The 19669-nt window shown below is 41.2% G+C and overlaps 1 protein-coding gene across 3 annotated transcripts in view; it reads left to right on the top strand.

The window, feature by feature from the left end:
• LOC110505895 (neurexin-3a-like) overlaps nucleotides 1-19669 on the top strand; it is a 614746-nt gene that overhangs the window by 502974 nt on the left and 92103 nt on the right. For all 3 annotated transcript variants that reach the window (XM_036963045.1, XM_036963047.1, XM_036963046.1), the window contains one exon: nucleotides 16233-16404. In XM_036963045.1, coding sequence (XP_036818940.1) covers nucleotides 16233-16404 — 172 coding nt within the window. The remainder of the gene's footprint in view (nucleotides 1-16232; nucleotides 16405-19669) is intronic.

Raw genomic sequence — 19669 nt, 5'->3', positions numbered from 1 at the left:
ATTTATCTTCCTCAGATACCTTGATTCGGTTCTGGTACTCCTATTCCTCTTGTGACACTATTTTTTTTATTATTATAATTTTTGATCTCTGAAACGTTGGGAAGGGCTCGTGAGTAAAGATTTCATGGTAAGGTCTACACCAATTGTATTCGGTGCATGTAACAAATAACATTTAATTTGATTTGATTTGAATATCTGTCATCTAGTGAATTACTTGAAATGGTGGCCACCACCAATGGTGACTAGTGTGCAGCCCTTGCAATAGAACTCAGCCAGCCCTTCCGATAGAACTCAGCCAGTCCATCCAATTGATCTCAGCCAGTCCTTAAGATAGAACTCAGCTAGCCCTTCCGATAGAATGACAGCTTTGCACACTCTTCGCATTCTCTCAACCAGCTTCACCTGGAATGCTTTTCCAACAGTCTTGAAGGAACTCACACATATGCTGAGCACTTGTTGGATGCTTTTCCTCCACTCTGCGGTCCAACTCATCCCAACTGGGTTGAGGTCGGGTGATTGTGGAGGCCAGGTCAACTGATGCAGCACTCCATCACTCTCCTTCTTGATCAAATAGCCCTTATACAGCCTGGAGGTGTGTTGGGTCATTGTCCTGTTGAAAAACAAATGATAATCCCACTAAGCACAAACCAGATGGGATGGCGTATCGCTGCAGAGTGCAGTGGAAGCCATGCTGGTTAAGTGCACCTTGAATTCTAAATAAATTGCAGACAGTGTCACCAGCAAAGCACCCCCACACGATCACAGCTCCTCCTCCATGCTTCACGGTGGGAACCACACATGCAGAGATCATCCGTTCACCTACTCTGTTTCTCACAAAGACGAGCAATGGGCATTAGACCTGTGGAAATCTGTATTTTGGTTTTTGGAACCAAAAATCTTACATTTGGACAGATTTCCAAACCAAAATACAGATTTCCACAGGTCTAATGCCCATTGCTCGTGTTTCTTGGCCCAAGCAAGTCTCTTAATCTTATTGGTTTCCTTTAGTAGTGGATTCTTTGAAGCAACTTCAACCATGAATGCCTGATTCACGCAGTCTCCTCTGGACAGTTGATGTTGATGTGTCTGTTACTTGAACTCTGTGAAGCATTTATTTGGGCTGCAATTTCTGAGGCTGGTAACTCTAGTGAACTCTGCAGCAGAGGTAACTCTGAGTCTTCCTTTCCTGTGGTGGTCCTCTTGAGAGCCAGTTTCATCATAGCGCTTGATGGTTATTGTGACTGCACTTGAAGAAACTTTAAAAGTTCTTGAAATATTCCAGATTGACTGACCTTCATGTCTTAAAGTTATGATGAACTGTAATTTCTCTTTGCTTATTTGAGCTGTTCTTGCCATAATATGGACTTGGTCTTTTTACAAATAGGGCGATGTTCTGTTTCCCATCCCTACCTTGTCACAACACAACTGATTGGTTCATACTTATTAAGGATATAAATTCCACAAATTAACTTTTAACAAGGCACACCTGTTAATTGAAATGTATTCCAGGTGACTACCTCATGAAGCTGGTTGAGAGAATGTCAAGATTGTGCAAAGCTATCTTCAAGGCAAAAGGTTGGCTGCTTTAAACTTGTTATGGCTGCAGTCCCACTAACCGGATCGATATGACAACTACCAGTGAAAATAGAGTGCGCCAAATTCAAACCATAGAAATCTCATAATTACAATTCCTAAAACATACGTGTTTTATATAATTTGAAAGTTAATCTTGTTGTTAATCCCACCAAAGTGTCCAATTTCAAATCGGCTTTTCTGCGAAAGCACTACAAACGATTATGTTAAGTCTCCACCAAACCACAATAAGAACAGCCATTTTCCAGCAAAATATAGCATTCACAAAAAGCAGAAATTGAGGTTTAATTAATCACTAACCTTGAATTATCTTCATCAGATGACACTCATAGGACTTCATGTTACACAATACATGCTTGTATTGTTCATATTTATATAAAAAAATCTGAGTTACATTGGCGATTCACTAGTTCCAAAAACATCAAGTGATTTTGCATAGCCACATCGTTTCAACGGAAATACTCATCATAAATGTAGATGATTATACAAGTTATACACATTAAATTATAGATATACCTCTCCTTAATGCAACCGCTGTGTCAGATTTCAAAAAAAGTTTACAGAAAAAGCAACCCATGCAATAATCTGAGAAGGCACTCAGAACAGTAGCCAAATTGATTTGTTCGAAAATGTCCGTTATTTATGTCCAATTAGCTTTGGTTAGCGCGTTTGGTAAACAATTCCAAAGTCACAAAGCGCATCCACTATAACGTGACGAAATGTCCAAAAGTTCCGTAACAGTCAGTAGAAACATGTCAAACGATGTACTGAATCAATCTTTAGAATGTTGTTTACATACATCTTGAATAACATTCCAACCGGAGAATTAGAATGACTTCAGATGACCGGTGGAACGCAGGTCCTTCCCCTGTGAACGCGCTTGGTGAAAGCATGGTCAACTCATTGCAGTGGTGACTATTTCCTGTCTCGTTCGACCCCCCTTCACATGAGAGTCATCAGACAAAGTTCTATTGACTGTTGACATCTAGTGGAAGGCGTAGGAAGTGAAAACTCATCCATATCTCGCTGTAATTTCAATGAGAGCTTGGTTGAAAATCTGCCACCCCCAGAAAAAATACAAACAGGAAGTGGAATTTCTCAGGTTTTTGCCTGCAATATGAGTTATGTTATACTTGCAGACATAATTCAAACAGTTTTAGAAACTTCAGAGTGTTTTCTATCCAATACTAATAATAATATGCATATATTAGCAACTGAGACTGAGGAGCTGGCCGTTTACAATGGGCAACTTTTCATCCAAGCTATTCAATACTGCCCCTGCAGCCACATTTTTTGAGGTTACTACTTGATTCCATATGTGTTATGTCATAATTCTGATGTCCTCGCTATTTTTCTACAATGTAGAAAAACTCTTGAATGAATATTCTACCTTTATTTAACTAGGCAAGTCAGTTTAAGAACAAATTCTTATTTTCAATGACGGCCTAGGAACAGTGGGTTCACTGCCTGTTCAGGGGCAGAACGACAGATTTGTACCTTGTCAGCTCGGGGGTTTGAACTTGCAACCTTCCGGTTACTAGTCCAACTCTCTAACCACTAGGCTACCCTGCCCTAGGTGGGGCCAAACTTTTGACCGGTACTGTTTGCATCAAGGTGGCATCTAAATTGTTTGAAATAAAATCATGTGAGAATCTTTTTTTTCCATATGAGCTAACAAATGAGCTAATACAGCTGCCCAGCAAAAAACACCAGATGCCAATTAGCTGATTTGCTTTTCATACACCCACTCCTTCAACACACCCACTTGTCCATCCTCCGGTCGCCATTTTAGGATGCAGCTGTCCACCTGTTTTTGTTGGCTATTTAAAATGTTCTTACCTTTCCACTGTTGAATACACATCCCCACTCATAAAATACAGCATATTTTACATGATTTTGGTAAAGCAAGCCAGTGGTCAACATTTAAGATCTATAAACATTTTATCAGCATTTTGTCAACATTTAAGAATGTTGTATTTTGGTTGTTTGGATGTCCTTTGATTGCGATGACCGTTAGAAATGAAACTATTCACACCTGTCTTTAATGGCAAACTGGAAGCTTATATCTCTGAGGGAGTACTTAATAGTACCCCAAGCATACTTCCAAAGTTCTGGCAAAATGGCTTAAGGACAACAAAGTCAAGATTTTGGGCCATCACAAAGCCCTGACCTCAGTCCCATAGAACAATTGTGGACAGATCTGGAAAAGCGTGTGCGAGCAAGGAGGCCTACAAACCTGACTCAAATCAAATCAAATCAAAGTTTATTTGTCACGTGCGCCGAATACAACAGTGAAATGCTTACTTACAGGCTCTAACCAATAGTGCGGAGAAAAAATGTATGTGTGTGTGTGTGTGTGTGTGTGTGTGTGTGTGTAGGTAAGTAGAGAAATAAAACAACAGTAAAAATACATTTGAAAATAACAGTAGCAAGGCTATATACAGACATCGGTTAGTCAGGCTGATTGAGGTAGTATGTACATGTAGATATGGTTAAAGTGACTATGCATATATGATGAACAGAGTAGCAGTAGCGTAAAAAGAGGGGTTGAGGGGGGCACACAATGCAAATAGTCCGGGTAACCATTTGGTTACCTGTTCAGGAGTCTTATGGCTTTGGGGTAAAAACTGTTGAGGAGCCTTTTTGTCCTAGACTTGGCACTCCGGTACCGCTTGCCATGCGGTAGTAGGGAGAACAGTCTATGACTGGGGTGGCTGGGGTCTTTGACAATTTTCAGGGCCTTCCTCTGACACCGCCTGGTGTGGAGGTCCTGGATGGCAGGCAGCTTTGCCCCAGTGATGTACTGGGCCATACACACTACCCTCTGAAGTGCCTTGCGGTCCGAGGCCGAGCAATTTCCTTACCAGGCAGTGATGAAACCGGTCAGGATGCTCTCGATGTTGCAGCTATAGAACCTTTTGAGGATCTCAGGACCCATGCCAAATCTTTTTAGTTTCCTGAGGGGGAATAGGTTTTGTCGTGCCCTCTTCACGACTGTCTTGGTGTGTTTAGACCATTCTAGTTTGTTGTTGATGTGGGCACCAAGGAATTTGAAGCTCTCAACCTGCTCCACTACAGCCACGTCGATGAGAATGGGGACGTGCTCAGTGCTCCTTTTCCTGTAGTCAACAATCATCTCCTTGGTCTTGGTTACGTTGAGGGATAGGTTGTTATTCTGGCACCACCCGGCCAGGTCTCTGACCTCCTCCTTATAGGCTGTCTCGTCGTTGTTGGTGATCAGGCCTACACCTGTTGTGTCGTCTGAAAACTTAATGGTGTTGGAGTCGTGCCTGGCCATGCAGTCGTGGGTGAACAGGGAGTACAGGAGGGGACTGAGCACGCACCCCTGGTAATCTCCAGTGTTGAGGATCAGCGTGGCAGATGTGTTAATACCTACCCTCACCACTTTTGGGCGGCCCGTCAGGAAGTCCTGGTTCCAGTTGCAGAGGGAGGTGTTTAGTCCCAGGTTCCTTAGCTTAGTGATGAGCTTTGAGGATATTATGGTGTTGAACTGTAGTCAATGAACAGCATTCTCACGTAGGTGTTCCTTTTGTCCAGGTGGGAAAGTGCTGTGTGGAGTGCAATGGAGATAGCATCATCTGTGGATCTGTTTGGGCGGTATGCAAATTGGAGTGGGTCTAGGGTTTCTGGGATAATGGGTTGATGTGAGCCATTACCAGCCTTTCAAAGCACTTCATGGCTACGGACGTGTGTGTCACGGGTCAGTATTCAGAGGTTGCTGTCAATATTTACCTGGTTATTCTAATAAACCCATTTCAGTATTCAGAGGTAGCTGTCAGTATTTACCTGGTTATTCTAATAAACCCATTTCAGTATTCAGAGGTAGCTGTCAGTATTTACCTGGTTATTCTAATAAAACCATTTCAGTATTCAGAGGTAGCTGTCAATATTTACCTGGCTATTCAAATGAACCCTTTCAGTATTCAGAGGTAGCTGTCAGTATTTACCTGGCTATTCAAATGAACCCTTTTCAGTATTCAGAGGTAGCTGTCAGTATTTACCTGGTTATTCTAATAAACCCATTTCAGTATTCAGAGGTAGCTGTCAGTATTTACCTGGCTATTCAAATGAACCCATTTCAGTATTCAGAGGTAGCTGTCAATATTTACCTGGTTATTCTAATGAACCCATTTCAGTATTCAGAGGTAGCTGTCAGTATTTACCTGGTTATTCTAATAAACCCATTTCAGTATTCAGAGGTAGCTGTCAGTATTTACCTGGTTATTCTAATAAACCCATTTCAGTATTCAGAGGTAGCTGTCAGTATTTACCTGGTTATTCTAATAAAACCATTTCAGTATTCAGAGGTAGCTGTCAATATTTACCTGGTAATTCAGATGAACCCATTTCAGTATTCAGAGGTAGCTGTGAATATTTACCTGGTTATTCTAATAAAACCATTTCAGTATTCAGAGGTAGCTGTCAATATTTACCTGGCTATTCAAATGAACCCTTTTCAGTATTCAGAGGTAGCTGTCAGTATTTACCTGGCTATTCAAATGAACCCTTTTCAGTATTCAGAGATAGCTGTCAGTATTTACCTGGTTATTCTAATAAACCCATTTCAGTATTCAGAGGTAGCTGTCAGTATTTACCTGGTTATTCTAATAAACCCATTTCAGTATTCAGAGGTAGCTGTCAGTATTTACCTGGTTATTCTAATAAACCCATTGCCTTACGCTGCAGAACAACTTGATCTCTTCTCTGATTTCTTTCCACAAATCACAGTGTTGACAGGGAGACAAATTGCAGGGAAGGGAAGAGTGAGTTTGAATGAATGCTACTCTGTATGTGGTGCTAACACAATCATGACTCAAATAGGAGAAAAAACTTGATTAAAATGACAGCTTATTCACACCGCTCCTGAACAAACCTATTGGCAGTTCTACTCCAGGTAGAATAAATACAGTGTGGATAAAGGAACCTAGAATGAGACTTCTTCAGGGATAGTTTTCATCCCCAGTTTGATATAGCTTCCAGCCGTCCACAATGTAAGGAAGAGCTTAGAAATTATTAGCTTTGTCAATAGTGATACTTGCATTATAGCTGAATATCAGTTATGATGGTGGCGCACATATCCTTGTTCTCAGTTCCTGCCTGTGTGTGTCAGTGACAGTGAGTGCCCTGTCTTGTCCTGTCTTGTCCTGGCTTGTCCTGTCTTGTCCTGTCTTGTCCTGTCCTGTCCTGTCCTGTCTTGTTCTGTCTTGTTCTGTCAAGTCCTGTCCTGTCTTTTCCTGTCTTGTCTTGTCCTGTCCTGTCCTGTCTAGTCCTGACTTGTCTTGTCCTGTCTTGTCCTTTCCTGTCTTGTCTTGTCCTGTCCTGTCCTGTCCTGTCTAGTCCTGACTTGTCTTGTCCAGTCTTGTCCAGTCTTGTCCTGGCTTGTCCTGTCTTGTTATGTCTTGTTCTGTCAAGTCCTGTCCAGTCTTGTCCTGTCTTTTCCTGTCTTGTCTTGTCCTGTCCTGTCTTGTCTAGTCCTGACTTGTCTTGTCCTGTCTTGTCCTGTCCTGTCTCGTCCTGTGTAAACCATACTTTATGGTCAGCACTTCAGATTCAATACAAGGTCATTTCGAATACTCTCCCACCTCTCCATCCAGCTCTCTCACTCTTACCTCTCTCTTCATCCCACCTCTCTCTCTCCTCTCGCTTTCTCTCTCTCTCTCTCTCTCTCTCTCTCTCTCTCTCTCTCCCCCCCTCTCTCTCTATAGCTCTCTCTCTCTTTTTCCATCTCACCTTTTCTCTCCCTCCATTCCTTTCCTCTCGAGGACTGTCGATCCAGCAAGTTCTCAGCAGATTAAAATGGCCTGGCATCTGTCTGTGTTTGCAGTATACTGCCTGGCTTGGCAAGCACAGACACAGTGGCAGCAGCAGCAACAACAGCAACAGCAGACAGTGAATTAAAATGCTCGTTCTGCCTCATCAACACCTTTGATATCTCCATAAGCCACAGCCACGGGAGCTCCTGAGTGTTAGTATGTGAATGTCTATTCTTCATCTCCCATTGATGCCAGTTTAGAGACGGTTAGTGGATGATAGCAAATGGTTTATTGCCTCTCTCTGTGAGAGTGGTGTGGGAGTTAGTGCTGGTTCATTCCCCCTCTCTGTGAGAGTGTTGAGGGAGTTAGTGCTGGTTCATTCCCCCTCTCTGTGATAGTGTTGAGGGAGTTAGTGCTTGTTCATTCCCCCTCTCTGTGAGAGTGTTGAGGGAGTTAGTGCTGGTTCATTCCCCCTCTCTGCGTGAGTGTTGAGGGAGTTAGTGCTGGTTCATTCCCCCTCTCTGTGAGAGTGTTGAGGGAGTTATGGCTTGTTTATTGCCTCTCTCTGTGAGAGTGTTGAGGGAGTTAGTGCTTGTTTATTGCCTCTCTCTGTGAGAGTGTTGAGGGAGTTACGGCTTGTATATTGCCTCTCTCTGTGAGAGTGTTGAGGGAGTTAGTGCTGGTTCATTCTCCCTCTCTGTGAGAGTGTTGAGGGAGTTACGGCTTGTTTATTGCCTCTCTCTGTGACAGTGTTGAGGGAGTGACTGCTGGTTCATTCCCCCTCTCTGTGAGAGTGTTGAGGGAGTTAGTGCTGGTTCATTCCCTCTCTCTGTGAGAGTGTTGAGGGAGTTAGTGCTGGTTCATTCCCCCTCTCTGTGAGAGTGTTGAGGGAGTTACGGCTTGTTTATTGCCTCTCTCTGTGACGGTGTTGAGGGAGTGACTGCTGGTTCATTCCCCCTCTCTGTGAGAGTGTTGAGGGAGGTAGTGCTGGTTCATTCCCCCTCTCTGTGAGAGTGTTGAGGGAGTTAGTGCTGGTTCATTCCCCCTCTCTGTGAGAGTGTTGAGGGAGTTACGTCTTGTTTATTGCCTCTCTCTGTGAGAGTGTTGAGGGAGTGACTGCTGGTTCATTCCCCCTCTCCGTGAGAGTGTTAGTTACTGCTGATTGTCAAAGTCATGAGCTTGAAAGATGTTTTGCGGCGATGCATTGTTGAGTCGGCTGATGTGGAAGACGTGAAGTTGTCTTTAAGTCTTAATTTAGTGAGTATGATTCTGTGCTTTATCTCTCCCTCTTGTCCTGTCTCTCTTTCTCTCTCTTTTTCTCTCTTTCTCTCTCTTCTATCTTTCTCTCTTTCTCTTTCTCTTTCTATTTCTCTCTCTCTAATTTTCTCTCTTTCTCATGCTCTCTCTCTTTCTTCGTCCCTCTCTCTTTCTCCTTCTCTTATTCTATCTTATTTTAATGATACATTTAGCTGACCTTCTCCTGACTAGTAACCTTTTCTCAGATTCCAGTTAATGTTCAGACCCATCCATTTTGTTTTCTCTCCCAACGAGGTCTCAGGGCAATTCATATTACTCTGCACGTAAATCTGTGGTACTCCATTTAGTATTATATGTTAAGTTCGGTTACAATATAAATGGAAGAGTGGTTGATATTTTACCAACTGCCTCACACCACTCCTAGAAAAGCTTGGTGTGTTGTTAGATGTGTTTTTCCCCTAGCGGATCTCCACTAAAACTAGCATCAAGATGTTTATCTGTCTCTGTGACGAAGTTAAAAACGAAGGTGCCGACAAATACAACGTTTTTGTATTTGCAATTGTGACATACAAGCAAAGGATTAAAAGATGCTTAAAATTAAAACCGAGGTGACTGCATTAACAGATACAGTGCCTTGCGAAAGTATTCGGCCCCCTTGAACTTTGCGACCTTTTGCCACATTTCAGGCTTCAAACATAAAGATATAAAACTGTATTTTTTTGTGAAGAATCAACAACAAGAGGGACACAATCATGAAGTGGAACGACATTTATTGGATATTTCAAACTTTTTTAACAAATCAAAATCTGAAAAATTGGGCGTGCAAAATTATTCAGCCCCTTCACTTTCAGTGCAGCACTCTCTCCAGAAGTTCAGTGAGGATCTCTGAATGATCCAATGTTGACCTAAATGACTAATGATGATAAATACAATACACCTGTGTGTAATCAAGTCTCCGTATAAATGCACCTGCACTGTGATAGTCTCAGAGGTCCGTCAAAAGCGCAGAGAGCATCATGAAGAACAAGGAACACACCAGGCAGGTCCGAGATACTGTTGTGAAGAAGTTTAAAGCCGGATTTGGATACAAAAAGATTTCCCAAGCTTTAAACATCCCAAGGAGCACTGTGCAAGCGATAATATTGAAATGGAAGGAGTATCAGACCACTGCAAATCTACCAAGACCTGGCCGTCCCTCTAAACTTTCAGCTCATACAAGGAGAAGACTGATCAGATATGCAGCCAAGAGGCCCATGATCATTCTGGATGAACTGCCGAGATCTACAGCTGAGGTGGGAGACTCTGTCCATAGGACAACAATCAGTCATACATTGCACAAATCTGGCCTTTATGGAAGAGTGGCAAGAATAAAGCCATTTCTTAAAGATATCCATAAAAAGTGTTGTTTAAAGTTTGCCACAAGCCACCTGGGAGACACACCAAACATGTGGAAGAAGGTGCTCTGGTCAGATGAAACCAAAATTGAACTTTTTGGCAACAATGCAAAACGTTATGTTTGGTGTAAAAGCAACACAGCTGAACACACCATCCCCACTGTCAAACATGGTGGTGGCAGCATCATGGTTTGGGCCTGCTTTTCTTCAGCAGGGACAGGGAAGATGGTTAAAATTGATGGGAAGATGGATGGAGCCAAATACAGGACCATTCTGGAAGAAAACCTGATGGAGTCTGCAAAAGACCTGAGACTGGGACGGAGATTTGTCTTCCAACAAGACAATGATCCAAAACATAAAGCAAAATCTACAATGGAATGGTTCAAAAATAAACATATCCAGGTGTTAGAATGGCCAAGTCAAAGTCCAGACCTGAATCCAATCGAGAATCTGTGGAAAGAACTGAAAACTGCTGTTCACAAATGCTCTCCATCCAACCTCACTGAGCTCGAGCTGTTTTGCAAGGAGCAATGGGAAAAAATGTCAGTCTCTCGATGTGCAAAACTGATAGAGACATACCCCAAGCGACTTACAGCTGTAATCGCAGCAAAAGGTGGCGCTACAAAGTATTAACTCAAGGGGGCTGAATAATTTTGCACGCCCAATTTTTCAGTTTTTGATTTGTTAAAAAAGTTTGAAATATCCAATAAATGTCGTTCCACTTCATGATTGTGTCCCACTTGTTGTTGATTCTTCACAAAAAAATACAGTTTTATATCTTTATGTTTGAAGCCTGAAATGTGGCAAAAGGTCGCAAAGTTCAAGGGGGCCGAATACTTTCGCAAGGCACTGTAAATACAATGGGCCTGCAGGTAGCCGACTAAACTCCACTGTAAATCGTGGAGAAAAGTTTAGTTGGCTACCACACATGCCTTAAGAAAGTATTCACACCCTTTGACTTTTTCCACATTTTGTTAAGTTACAGCCTTATTCTAAAATGAATGAGATAAGAAAATAAATCCTCAACGATCTACACACGATACCCCATAGTGTCAAAGCAAAAACAAACCGTTTTTTTTTTTTTTTACATTTTTGCAGATGTAAAAAAAAACAAAAAAAAAACAGAAAAACTTAATTTACAGAGTTGCAAAGAAAAAGCCATATCTCAGACTGGCCAATAAAAATAAAAATAGTAAGATGTGGCAAAAGGACATAGATACTGGACAGAGGGACTCCTGGAAAGCCAGCATCCTGGAGTCGCTTCTTCACTGTTGAAGTTGAGACTGGTGTTTTGCGGATATCGTTTAATGAAGCTGCCAGCTCTGTTTCTCAAAGTAGACCCTCTAATGTACTTGTCCTCTTGCTCAGTTGTGCACCGGGGCCTCCCACTACTCTTTCATTTCCGGTTAGAGACAGTTTGCGCTGTTCTGTGAAGGGAGTAGTACACAACGTTGTACGAGATCTTCAGTTTATTGTCAATTTATTTTAAGTAATAACATTTCTTCACAGATTCTCTGAAGATAAATTACATGAGCCACAGTCTGCCCTATTCAAACACATGATCGTAGAACAGGCCGTATTCAAACACATGTAACCTTTAAGAACACATTCTTATTTACAATGACGACCTACACTGGCCAAACCCGGGGACTCCCAATCACGGTCGGTTGTGATACAGCCTGGATTCAACTGAGGGTGTCTGTAGTGATGCCTCTAGCACTGAGATGCATTACCATAGACCGCTGCGCCACTCGGAACCCCTCGCCCGCCAACCCTTCTTTTATACAGCTGCAACTCCCAGTTTATCATCTATGCATAGTCACTTTAACTAATCTCATATTACCTCAAATAGCCCGACTAACCGGTGCCCCCGCACATTGACTCTGTACCACCTGTATATAGCTTTGCAGATGTTATTAAAACATTTATAAATCTTTACTCATCCATTGTTTACCTAATACCTAGATGAAACCCCTAATACTTTGATTAAACCCCAAATACCTAGATTAAGCCCCTAATACCTAGATTAAATGCCTAATAACAAGATTAAACCCCTAATACCTAGGTTAAACCCCTAATACCTAGTATAAGCCCGTAATTGTGGCTCCCACTCGTGCTTCCAACATGCATAATGCATGAACACCTAAATAGGTACACATACTGTTGAGGTGAGTTAAATGCTATTTTTTGGTCATTTTGATTTTGTTAATAATAAGGCTCCTCTTTGGTAAAAAATGATTCTGTCACCACTGGGCTAGAGCTTGATCCTGAAAATACCTCTCTCTGTCTGAACACCAAACTACCAACCTTACATGTCTCAATGTTGTAGCATTAGTTAAATCCCCTTTGTGAAAAGACTAGGGTTTTATACCTTTTGGCTTTCACATTTTGTTGATAATTGTTCAAAATTCTTGTCAAATTTGTTTTTTAAAGCGAATAATAAATCAATCCATTAGAGACAATTGCTTGTATGAATGTTTCTTGCTAAGACCTCCACAACAGGTCTGTTTTACACTAAACTGTTATTACCTGTTATGGCAGTGCCTCGTCTTGCATCATACGTCAGTTGAGACACCACTTTGTCCTTGTACACGGTGTCTCCTGTGTGTTGAAACGATCAATAACACAGTGGGCTTGGGGCAGAGTAACTGCCATTACGAACTAATGTCATCAAATTTCCTTATACCCAACGCAAGATGTTGACAGACCCTTAATTACTGTGAAAAATATATTTTCATAATCACACCACGGTATAATCAACTTCGTTATTGTAATGTGGCCAAACTTTGCAAAAACGTTTCCACTCTTTGCCGGAAAATTGTTTGTGCCGCTATTGAAGAACAAACCGTCTGTTGTTATTGTTCGTTGACTTCTAGCTAACCCCAGCCTTTCATCGATGAAACACTTGTCATCTCTGCTTTATTTTCCCTCTCGGCTCTCATCTCTACAGACAAACCTCCCATTATGTTATCAGCAGTTTTACACGCCATTCTCTCACAGAGCGCCTTGTTCATTTCTTAAACACTTATCAATTTGTGCAGGTGATACCATGGAATCGCCCTGCCATCCCTGTGTGTTCAGTGCTCCAGCACACTGCCACGCTCCAAAGGATATGGATCACTGTTATACGCCTGTCTTTATCTTGCCGCGGAGTCAGGCGCGTTAAATGGCAGCTCCATTAGGAGAATATCTCAGAGGCTATGGTGATGGAGTGTTGCCTTTGGTTTCATTCACTGTTCTAAAGGAGTCCCCTGATGCTCCTTGAAGCCTGCCCATATTTCACAGCTAATTATGGGTTTAAAAAAAAATAAATTAAGGATATTCACAGTGAACAATTCAATGAGGAGGCGTTTCAATAAGCTAATCACTATCATATCATCACTATCATCGCAATTAGATATCTGACTGTTTTGGAAACAACACATTTTCAACCTATTTTGGGAATAAAATATTTTGGAGAATTGAAGCTTCCGTGACTTTATAGATTAAACCCATTTCTGAATGTTTTATTGAATGAGAATCACTTTAACATTTAGTACTATGAGAGAGGAGGGAAGGATTCAGACTAAATGAAAGCTGTGTGCAAAACGGTAACATTTGCTTGCGGGTGTAAACGTGTGGGTGGTATTTAAACCATGCTCTTTGATGTTACTAAAATGTTGAAACCAGCGAGAGGAAAGCCTATGATCAGAAAGTAAAAATACACTGAATCGCTTTTGATTTCATAAAGAGCAGGGAAAAAGATCCGACTAAATGTATTTTTCTGTGTTTCCACCCGGTTTCGTCATGTGTGTTATCTAAGAACTCCATATGTTCCCCTCAGTTTAAATACATGAACAGGAAGTTACACAGAAATACATCCAGTTCGAAGTTACATTTGCATTTAAAATTCAGATCCCTTACAAAAACCTGTATCTTCAAAGAGATAGCGAACAAAAGTTAGAAAATGTGCATTATTTCAAATAAGTTATTATATAGAATTATTCCTTAATCAATCTCAGTCCGACAGTTATTACAAACAAACAAACAACTGTGGTAATGCTGTGCAGCATCTTCTACTTCCTGTCCGATGTCTTCTAAATGAACTTCAGAGCCCTGGCCTAGATTCCGCCCAGGCCTTTCTCTGATCAGCGGTGATGAATGCACGACACATCTGCCTCCGTACTATTTATCATCTGGCCATAGACTATGATCTGTATACAGATGAGGAGGTGATTCCAGCTTTGATTAACTACAGAGGAAGTATGAGGGAAGTAACAACAGGTTGAGAGAAGCTCGAGGAAGTATGAGGGAAGTAACAACAGGTTGAGAGAAGCTAGAGGAAGTATGAGGGAAGTAACAGCAGGTTGAGAGAAGCTCATGTTATTACCTGGTAATCCTTGTTTATAGCCATGTTATTACCTGGTACTCCCTGTATATAGCCATGTTATTACATGGTACTCCCTGTATATAGCCATGTTATTACCTGGTAATCCTTGTATATAGCCATGTTATTACCTGGTACACCCTGTATATAACCATGTTATTACCTCATATCCCTGCACATAGACTCGGTATCTCCACCCGTGTGTATAGCCATGTTATTACCTCGTATCCCTGCAACATCGACTCGGTACCTCCACCCGTGTGTATAGCCATGGTGTTACCTGGTACTTCCTGTATATAGCCATGTTATTACCTGGTACACCCTGTATATAGCCATGTTATTACCTGGTACACCCTGTATATAGCCATGTTATTACCTGGTACACCCTGTATATAGCCATGTTATTACCTGGTACACCCTGTATATAGCCATGTTATTACCTGGTACTCCCTGTATATAGCCATGTTATTACCTGGTACTCCCTGTATATAGCCATGTTATTACCTCGTATCCCTGCACATCGACTCGGTATCTCCACTCGTGTGTATAGCCATGGTATTACCTGGAAATCCCTGTATATAGTCATGTTATTACCTTGTATCCCTGCACATCGACTCGGTACCTCCTCCCGTGTGTATAGCCATGGTATTACCTGGTACTCCCTACACATCGACCTGGTACCTCCACCCGTGTGTATAGCCATGGTATTACCTGGTACCTCCACCCGTGTTAGCCATGGTATTACCTCGTATCCCTGCACATTGACCTGGTACCTCCACCCGTGTGTATAGCCATGGTATTACCTGGTACTCCCTGCACATCGACCTGGTACCTCCACCTGTGTGTATAGCCATGTTATTGTTACTCAATGTGTATTTGTTCCATGTGTTAATTATTGTCTATTTTCTATTAATTCTCTATGTTTCTCTCTGCATTGTTGGGAAGGGCCCGTAGGTAAGCGTTTCACTGTTAGTTTACACATGTGACAAATACAATTTCATTTGATGCTGATTATAGCGTTAGTGTGTCATTTTGTAACATTTTGGAATGTTATTATCAGTATCACCAGAATTGCAGATAATTGACTGATCTTGACATATTGAATGTGGTGTGGATCAGATTCTTTCGGATTGGCAAAAATGCAAAGGGGATGCCATAGAACCAGTCATTCTTCTATATCCAGATGGTGACATTTAGTTCTACCCATTAGCCACTACAGAGTCAGGTTGCTCCCTGGTTGGTTGACGATCACAGGTTGGTTTGGAGTGAGGAGGTGGAATTGGTCACCTGCCCGTTGACATCTGTTCTCTTCCAACATGTGACTCTGTGAGCCTTCACTGCTCATTAATCTAGCTTATCTCTGTTTACTCTGGCTTATTCAACACCATTGATTTTTGCAGGTATATATATACTGTGTGTGTGTGTGTGTGTGTGTGTGTGTGTGTGTGTGTGTGTGTGTGTGTGTGTGTGTGTGTGTGTGTGTGTGTGTGTGTGTGTGTGTTATCCAGCAGAAGGGGGCCTTTAAGGTTAATATAATGGATTATTCAAGGACTGAATAATAAACGAAGAGAGCTAGAGAATTAAACCTTGAATTCCTTAGCTTTTCTTTGATTCTTCCAGTGGCATTCCCACAGACTCTAAGCAATAAAGTTATACACTTTTTGCATTTATTCATTCGATTACCTCGTTTTTAGCAAAAAGATTGGAGTTTTTTTAAACAAAACAATTTATGCACTACGACAAAAAGTCATGTATCAACAACAACAAAAAGTCCATCACGGGAAAAATAGTTTCCGAAATATATATTTTTTTAAAACACTAAATTTATGATTTTGTTTTTTCTTCTAGGAACAAGGGAAGATTGGTGTGACGTTTAACATCGGCACAATGGACATCAGCGTGAGAGAGAATAGCACACCAGTGAATGACGGGCTGTACCATGTGGTACGCTTTACCAGAAACGGGGGTAACGCCACACTCCAGGTGGACAACTGGTCTATCAATGAACACTTCCCAGGAGGTATGGACCCCCCCACACACCTGCATGGTTTCACCCGTGCTGCGTCCCCCCCCCCCCCCCCCCCCACACACACACATACACCTGCATGGTTTCACCTGTGCTGCGACCTGTGCATGCAATTGTAGGTTTACCTGTGTGGTAAACACACCATACATGCACATGAGAAGTTGTTAACTTACCCCAACCTCACTGGACCACACGCTGCTGAGCTCCTTCCCAGAGACCACCCTGGAGTACAGCGTCAACACCAGTTCTGCTCCTTCTGTTCTCACTATACTGTTTCTCTTTCAGCTACTTCAAGCTTGTAAATTCTCCATTGTCATTAGACTACAAGCACAGTGACTATCAAACCTAACCAATAACTTAACCGTTACACCATGAGATCCAGACCTCTTGTCAAAGTTGCTAATTGTTGGGTTACAGTCGCTACACTATGTTTGCAATTAAGGCACAATAAAGGCCTTTTGGCAGCAGGCCTATTAGGCTGTGTTTACACATGCAGCCGTTTTCTGATCTTTTGCCCAGTTATTGGAAAAACGATCTGATCTAGTTGCTCGAAAGACCAATTAGTTTGCCAAATATCAAAATGTGCTGCCTGTGTAAACTGTGCCTATCAGACAGGAACTGTGAATGATCTCCAGCATCTCTTCGAGGATCACCCTGATGAATGCAATATGTCAGAATGCTTAGTTTTAGTGATACTGTACACTCTTAGAAAATAAGCTGCTATCTAGAAAATAAAAAGGTTCTTTGGCTGTCTCCCTAAGACAACCCTTTGAATAACCCCTTTTTGGTTCCAGGTAGAACCTTTTTGGGTTCCATGTAGAACCCTTCCCTGGAACCAAAATGGGTGCTCCTGTGGGGACAGTCGTAGAACCCTTTTGCAAACCTTTTTTCTAAGAGTGTAATATAATATATTTTTTTGTCTAGTCAACTTTACATATACTATAATATCATATATATGGTATTGCCTCATCAACTTCCAGAATGCTTGGTGTTACATATACTATAATATCATATATATGGTATTGCCTCATCAACTTCCAGAATGCTTGGTGTTACAGATACTATAATATCATATATATGGTATTGCCTCATCAACTTCCAGAATGCTTGGTGTTACATATACTATAATATCATATATATGGTATTGCCTCATCAACTTCCAGAATGCTTGGTGTTACATATACTATAATATCATATATATGGTATTGCCTCATCAACTTCCAGAATGCTTGGTGTTACAGATACTATAATATCATATATATGGTATTGCCTCATCAACTTCCAGAATGCTTGGTGTTACATATACTATAATATCATATATATGGTATTGCCTCATCAACTTCCAGAATGCTTGGTGTTACAGATACTATAATATCATATATATGGTATTGCCTCATCAACTTCCAGAATGCTTGGTGTTACAGATACTATAATATCATATATATGGTATTGCCTCATCAACTTCCAGAATGCTTGGTGTTACATATACTATAATATCATATATATGGTATTGCCTCATCAACTTCCAGAATGCTTGGTGTTACAGATACTATAATATCATATATATGGTATTGCCTCATCAACTTCCAGAATGCTTGGTGTTACAGATACTATAATATCATATATATGGTATTGCCTCATCAACTTCCAGAATGCTTGGTGTTACATATACTATAATATCATATATATGGTATTGCCTCATCAACTTCCAGAATGCTTGGTGTTACATATACTATAATATCATATATATGGTATTGCCTCATCAACTTCCAGAATGCTTGGTGTTACAGATACTATAATATCATATATATGGTATTGCCTCATCAACTTCCAGAATGCTTGGTGTTACAGATACTATAATATCAAATATATGGTATTGCCTCATCAACTTCCAGAATGCTTGGTGTTACAGATACTATAATATCATATATATGGTATTGCCTCATCAACTTCCAGAATGCTTGGTGTTACAGATACTATAATATCATATATATGGTATTGCCTCATCAACTTCCAGAATGCTTGGTGTTACAGATACTATAATATCATATATATGGTATTGCCTCATCAACTTCCAGAATGCTTGGTGTTACAGATACTATAATATCATATATATGGTATTGCCTCATCAACTTCCAGAATGCTTGGTGTTACAGATACTATAATATCATATATATGGTATTGCCTCATCAACTTCCAGAATGCTTGGTGTTACAGATACTATAATATCATATATATGGTATTGCCTCATCAACTTCCAGAATGCTTGGTGTTACAGATACTATAATATGATAGATATTGTATTGTGTCGCCAACGTTCAGTATCCACTGAGTTACAAGTCATCTTTCACATTTCCAGAAGGCCCTGTGTTAGGCTGTCTTCTCCCTCTTCTCTATCAACCCATGTATCAGGCCAGGCTGTGATATAAGGACTTCCGACTTTGCTTTAGGGACCATAAGCAGTTCTTTGGAGTGGAATTCTGATTTAACCCAACTTAGCTCTCCAGCTGTTTTGTGATTGAATGAAGATGGACATTGAATTGGAATCGACATCAGGCTCCCTGGGTTTTGCAATGGAGCTATCGCTTCTCAGGACTGTTCGTGATGCCTCAACAGTTGGTTTATTTAGAGGTAGGAAGAGCTGTCAGAGTACTCTTGGTTTTCCTTCCTTCCTTCCTTCCTTCCTTCCTTCCTTCCTTCCTTCCTTCCTTCCTTCCTTCCTTCCTTCCTTTCCTTCCTTTCCTTCCTTCCTTCCTCCCTCCCTCCCTCCATCTGCCTTACTTACTAAAGTTGTGCTCTTATATGAAATGGTTTGACAAGTATCAGTATGACTATGGCAATAGTGGAATGATCAAGAATGTTTACCAAGACTTGGGCAAATGAGCCTGTGACTACTGGTAGAAATGTATCTTACAGCTACAGCTGCCAACACTCCCTGCCAACACAAGGAAAAATGCTGTAGAATATACCAGTAACCCCATTGGAAACATCTCATTTCGCATGTGACGTCTCCTTGTTTTCTTCCTGTGTTGAGTACAGTAACAGTGCAGTGTCCCTTTTAAAAATAAATTTCTCACTTTCTTCTACATTAGTGAGTGCATACATTTTCATACTTTTTTTGTACTGGTCTCCCGTTGGGTATCTAACCCACAAGTCTAGCATTGCAAGCGGCATGCTCTGGCATCTCTCTCTCTACCATCTCTCTCTCTACCATCTCTCTCTCTACCATCTCTCTCTCTACCTTCTCTCTCTCTACCAT

The sequence above is a fragment of the Oncorhynchus mykiss genome, chromosome 25, assembly GCF_013265735.2.
Source record: "Oncorhynchus mykiss isolate Arlee chromosome 25, USDA_OmykA_1.1, whole genome shotgun sequence".
Classification (NCBI taxonomy): domain Eukaryota; kingdom Metazoa; phylum Chordata; class Actinopteri; order Salmoniformes; family Salmonidae; genus Oncorhynchus; species Oncorhynchus mykiss.
Note: the sequence above shows the minus strand (reverse complement) of the source record. Positions and strands in the feature narration are given on the sequence as shown.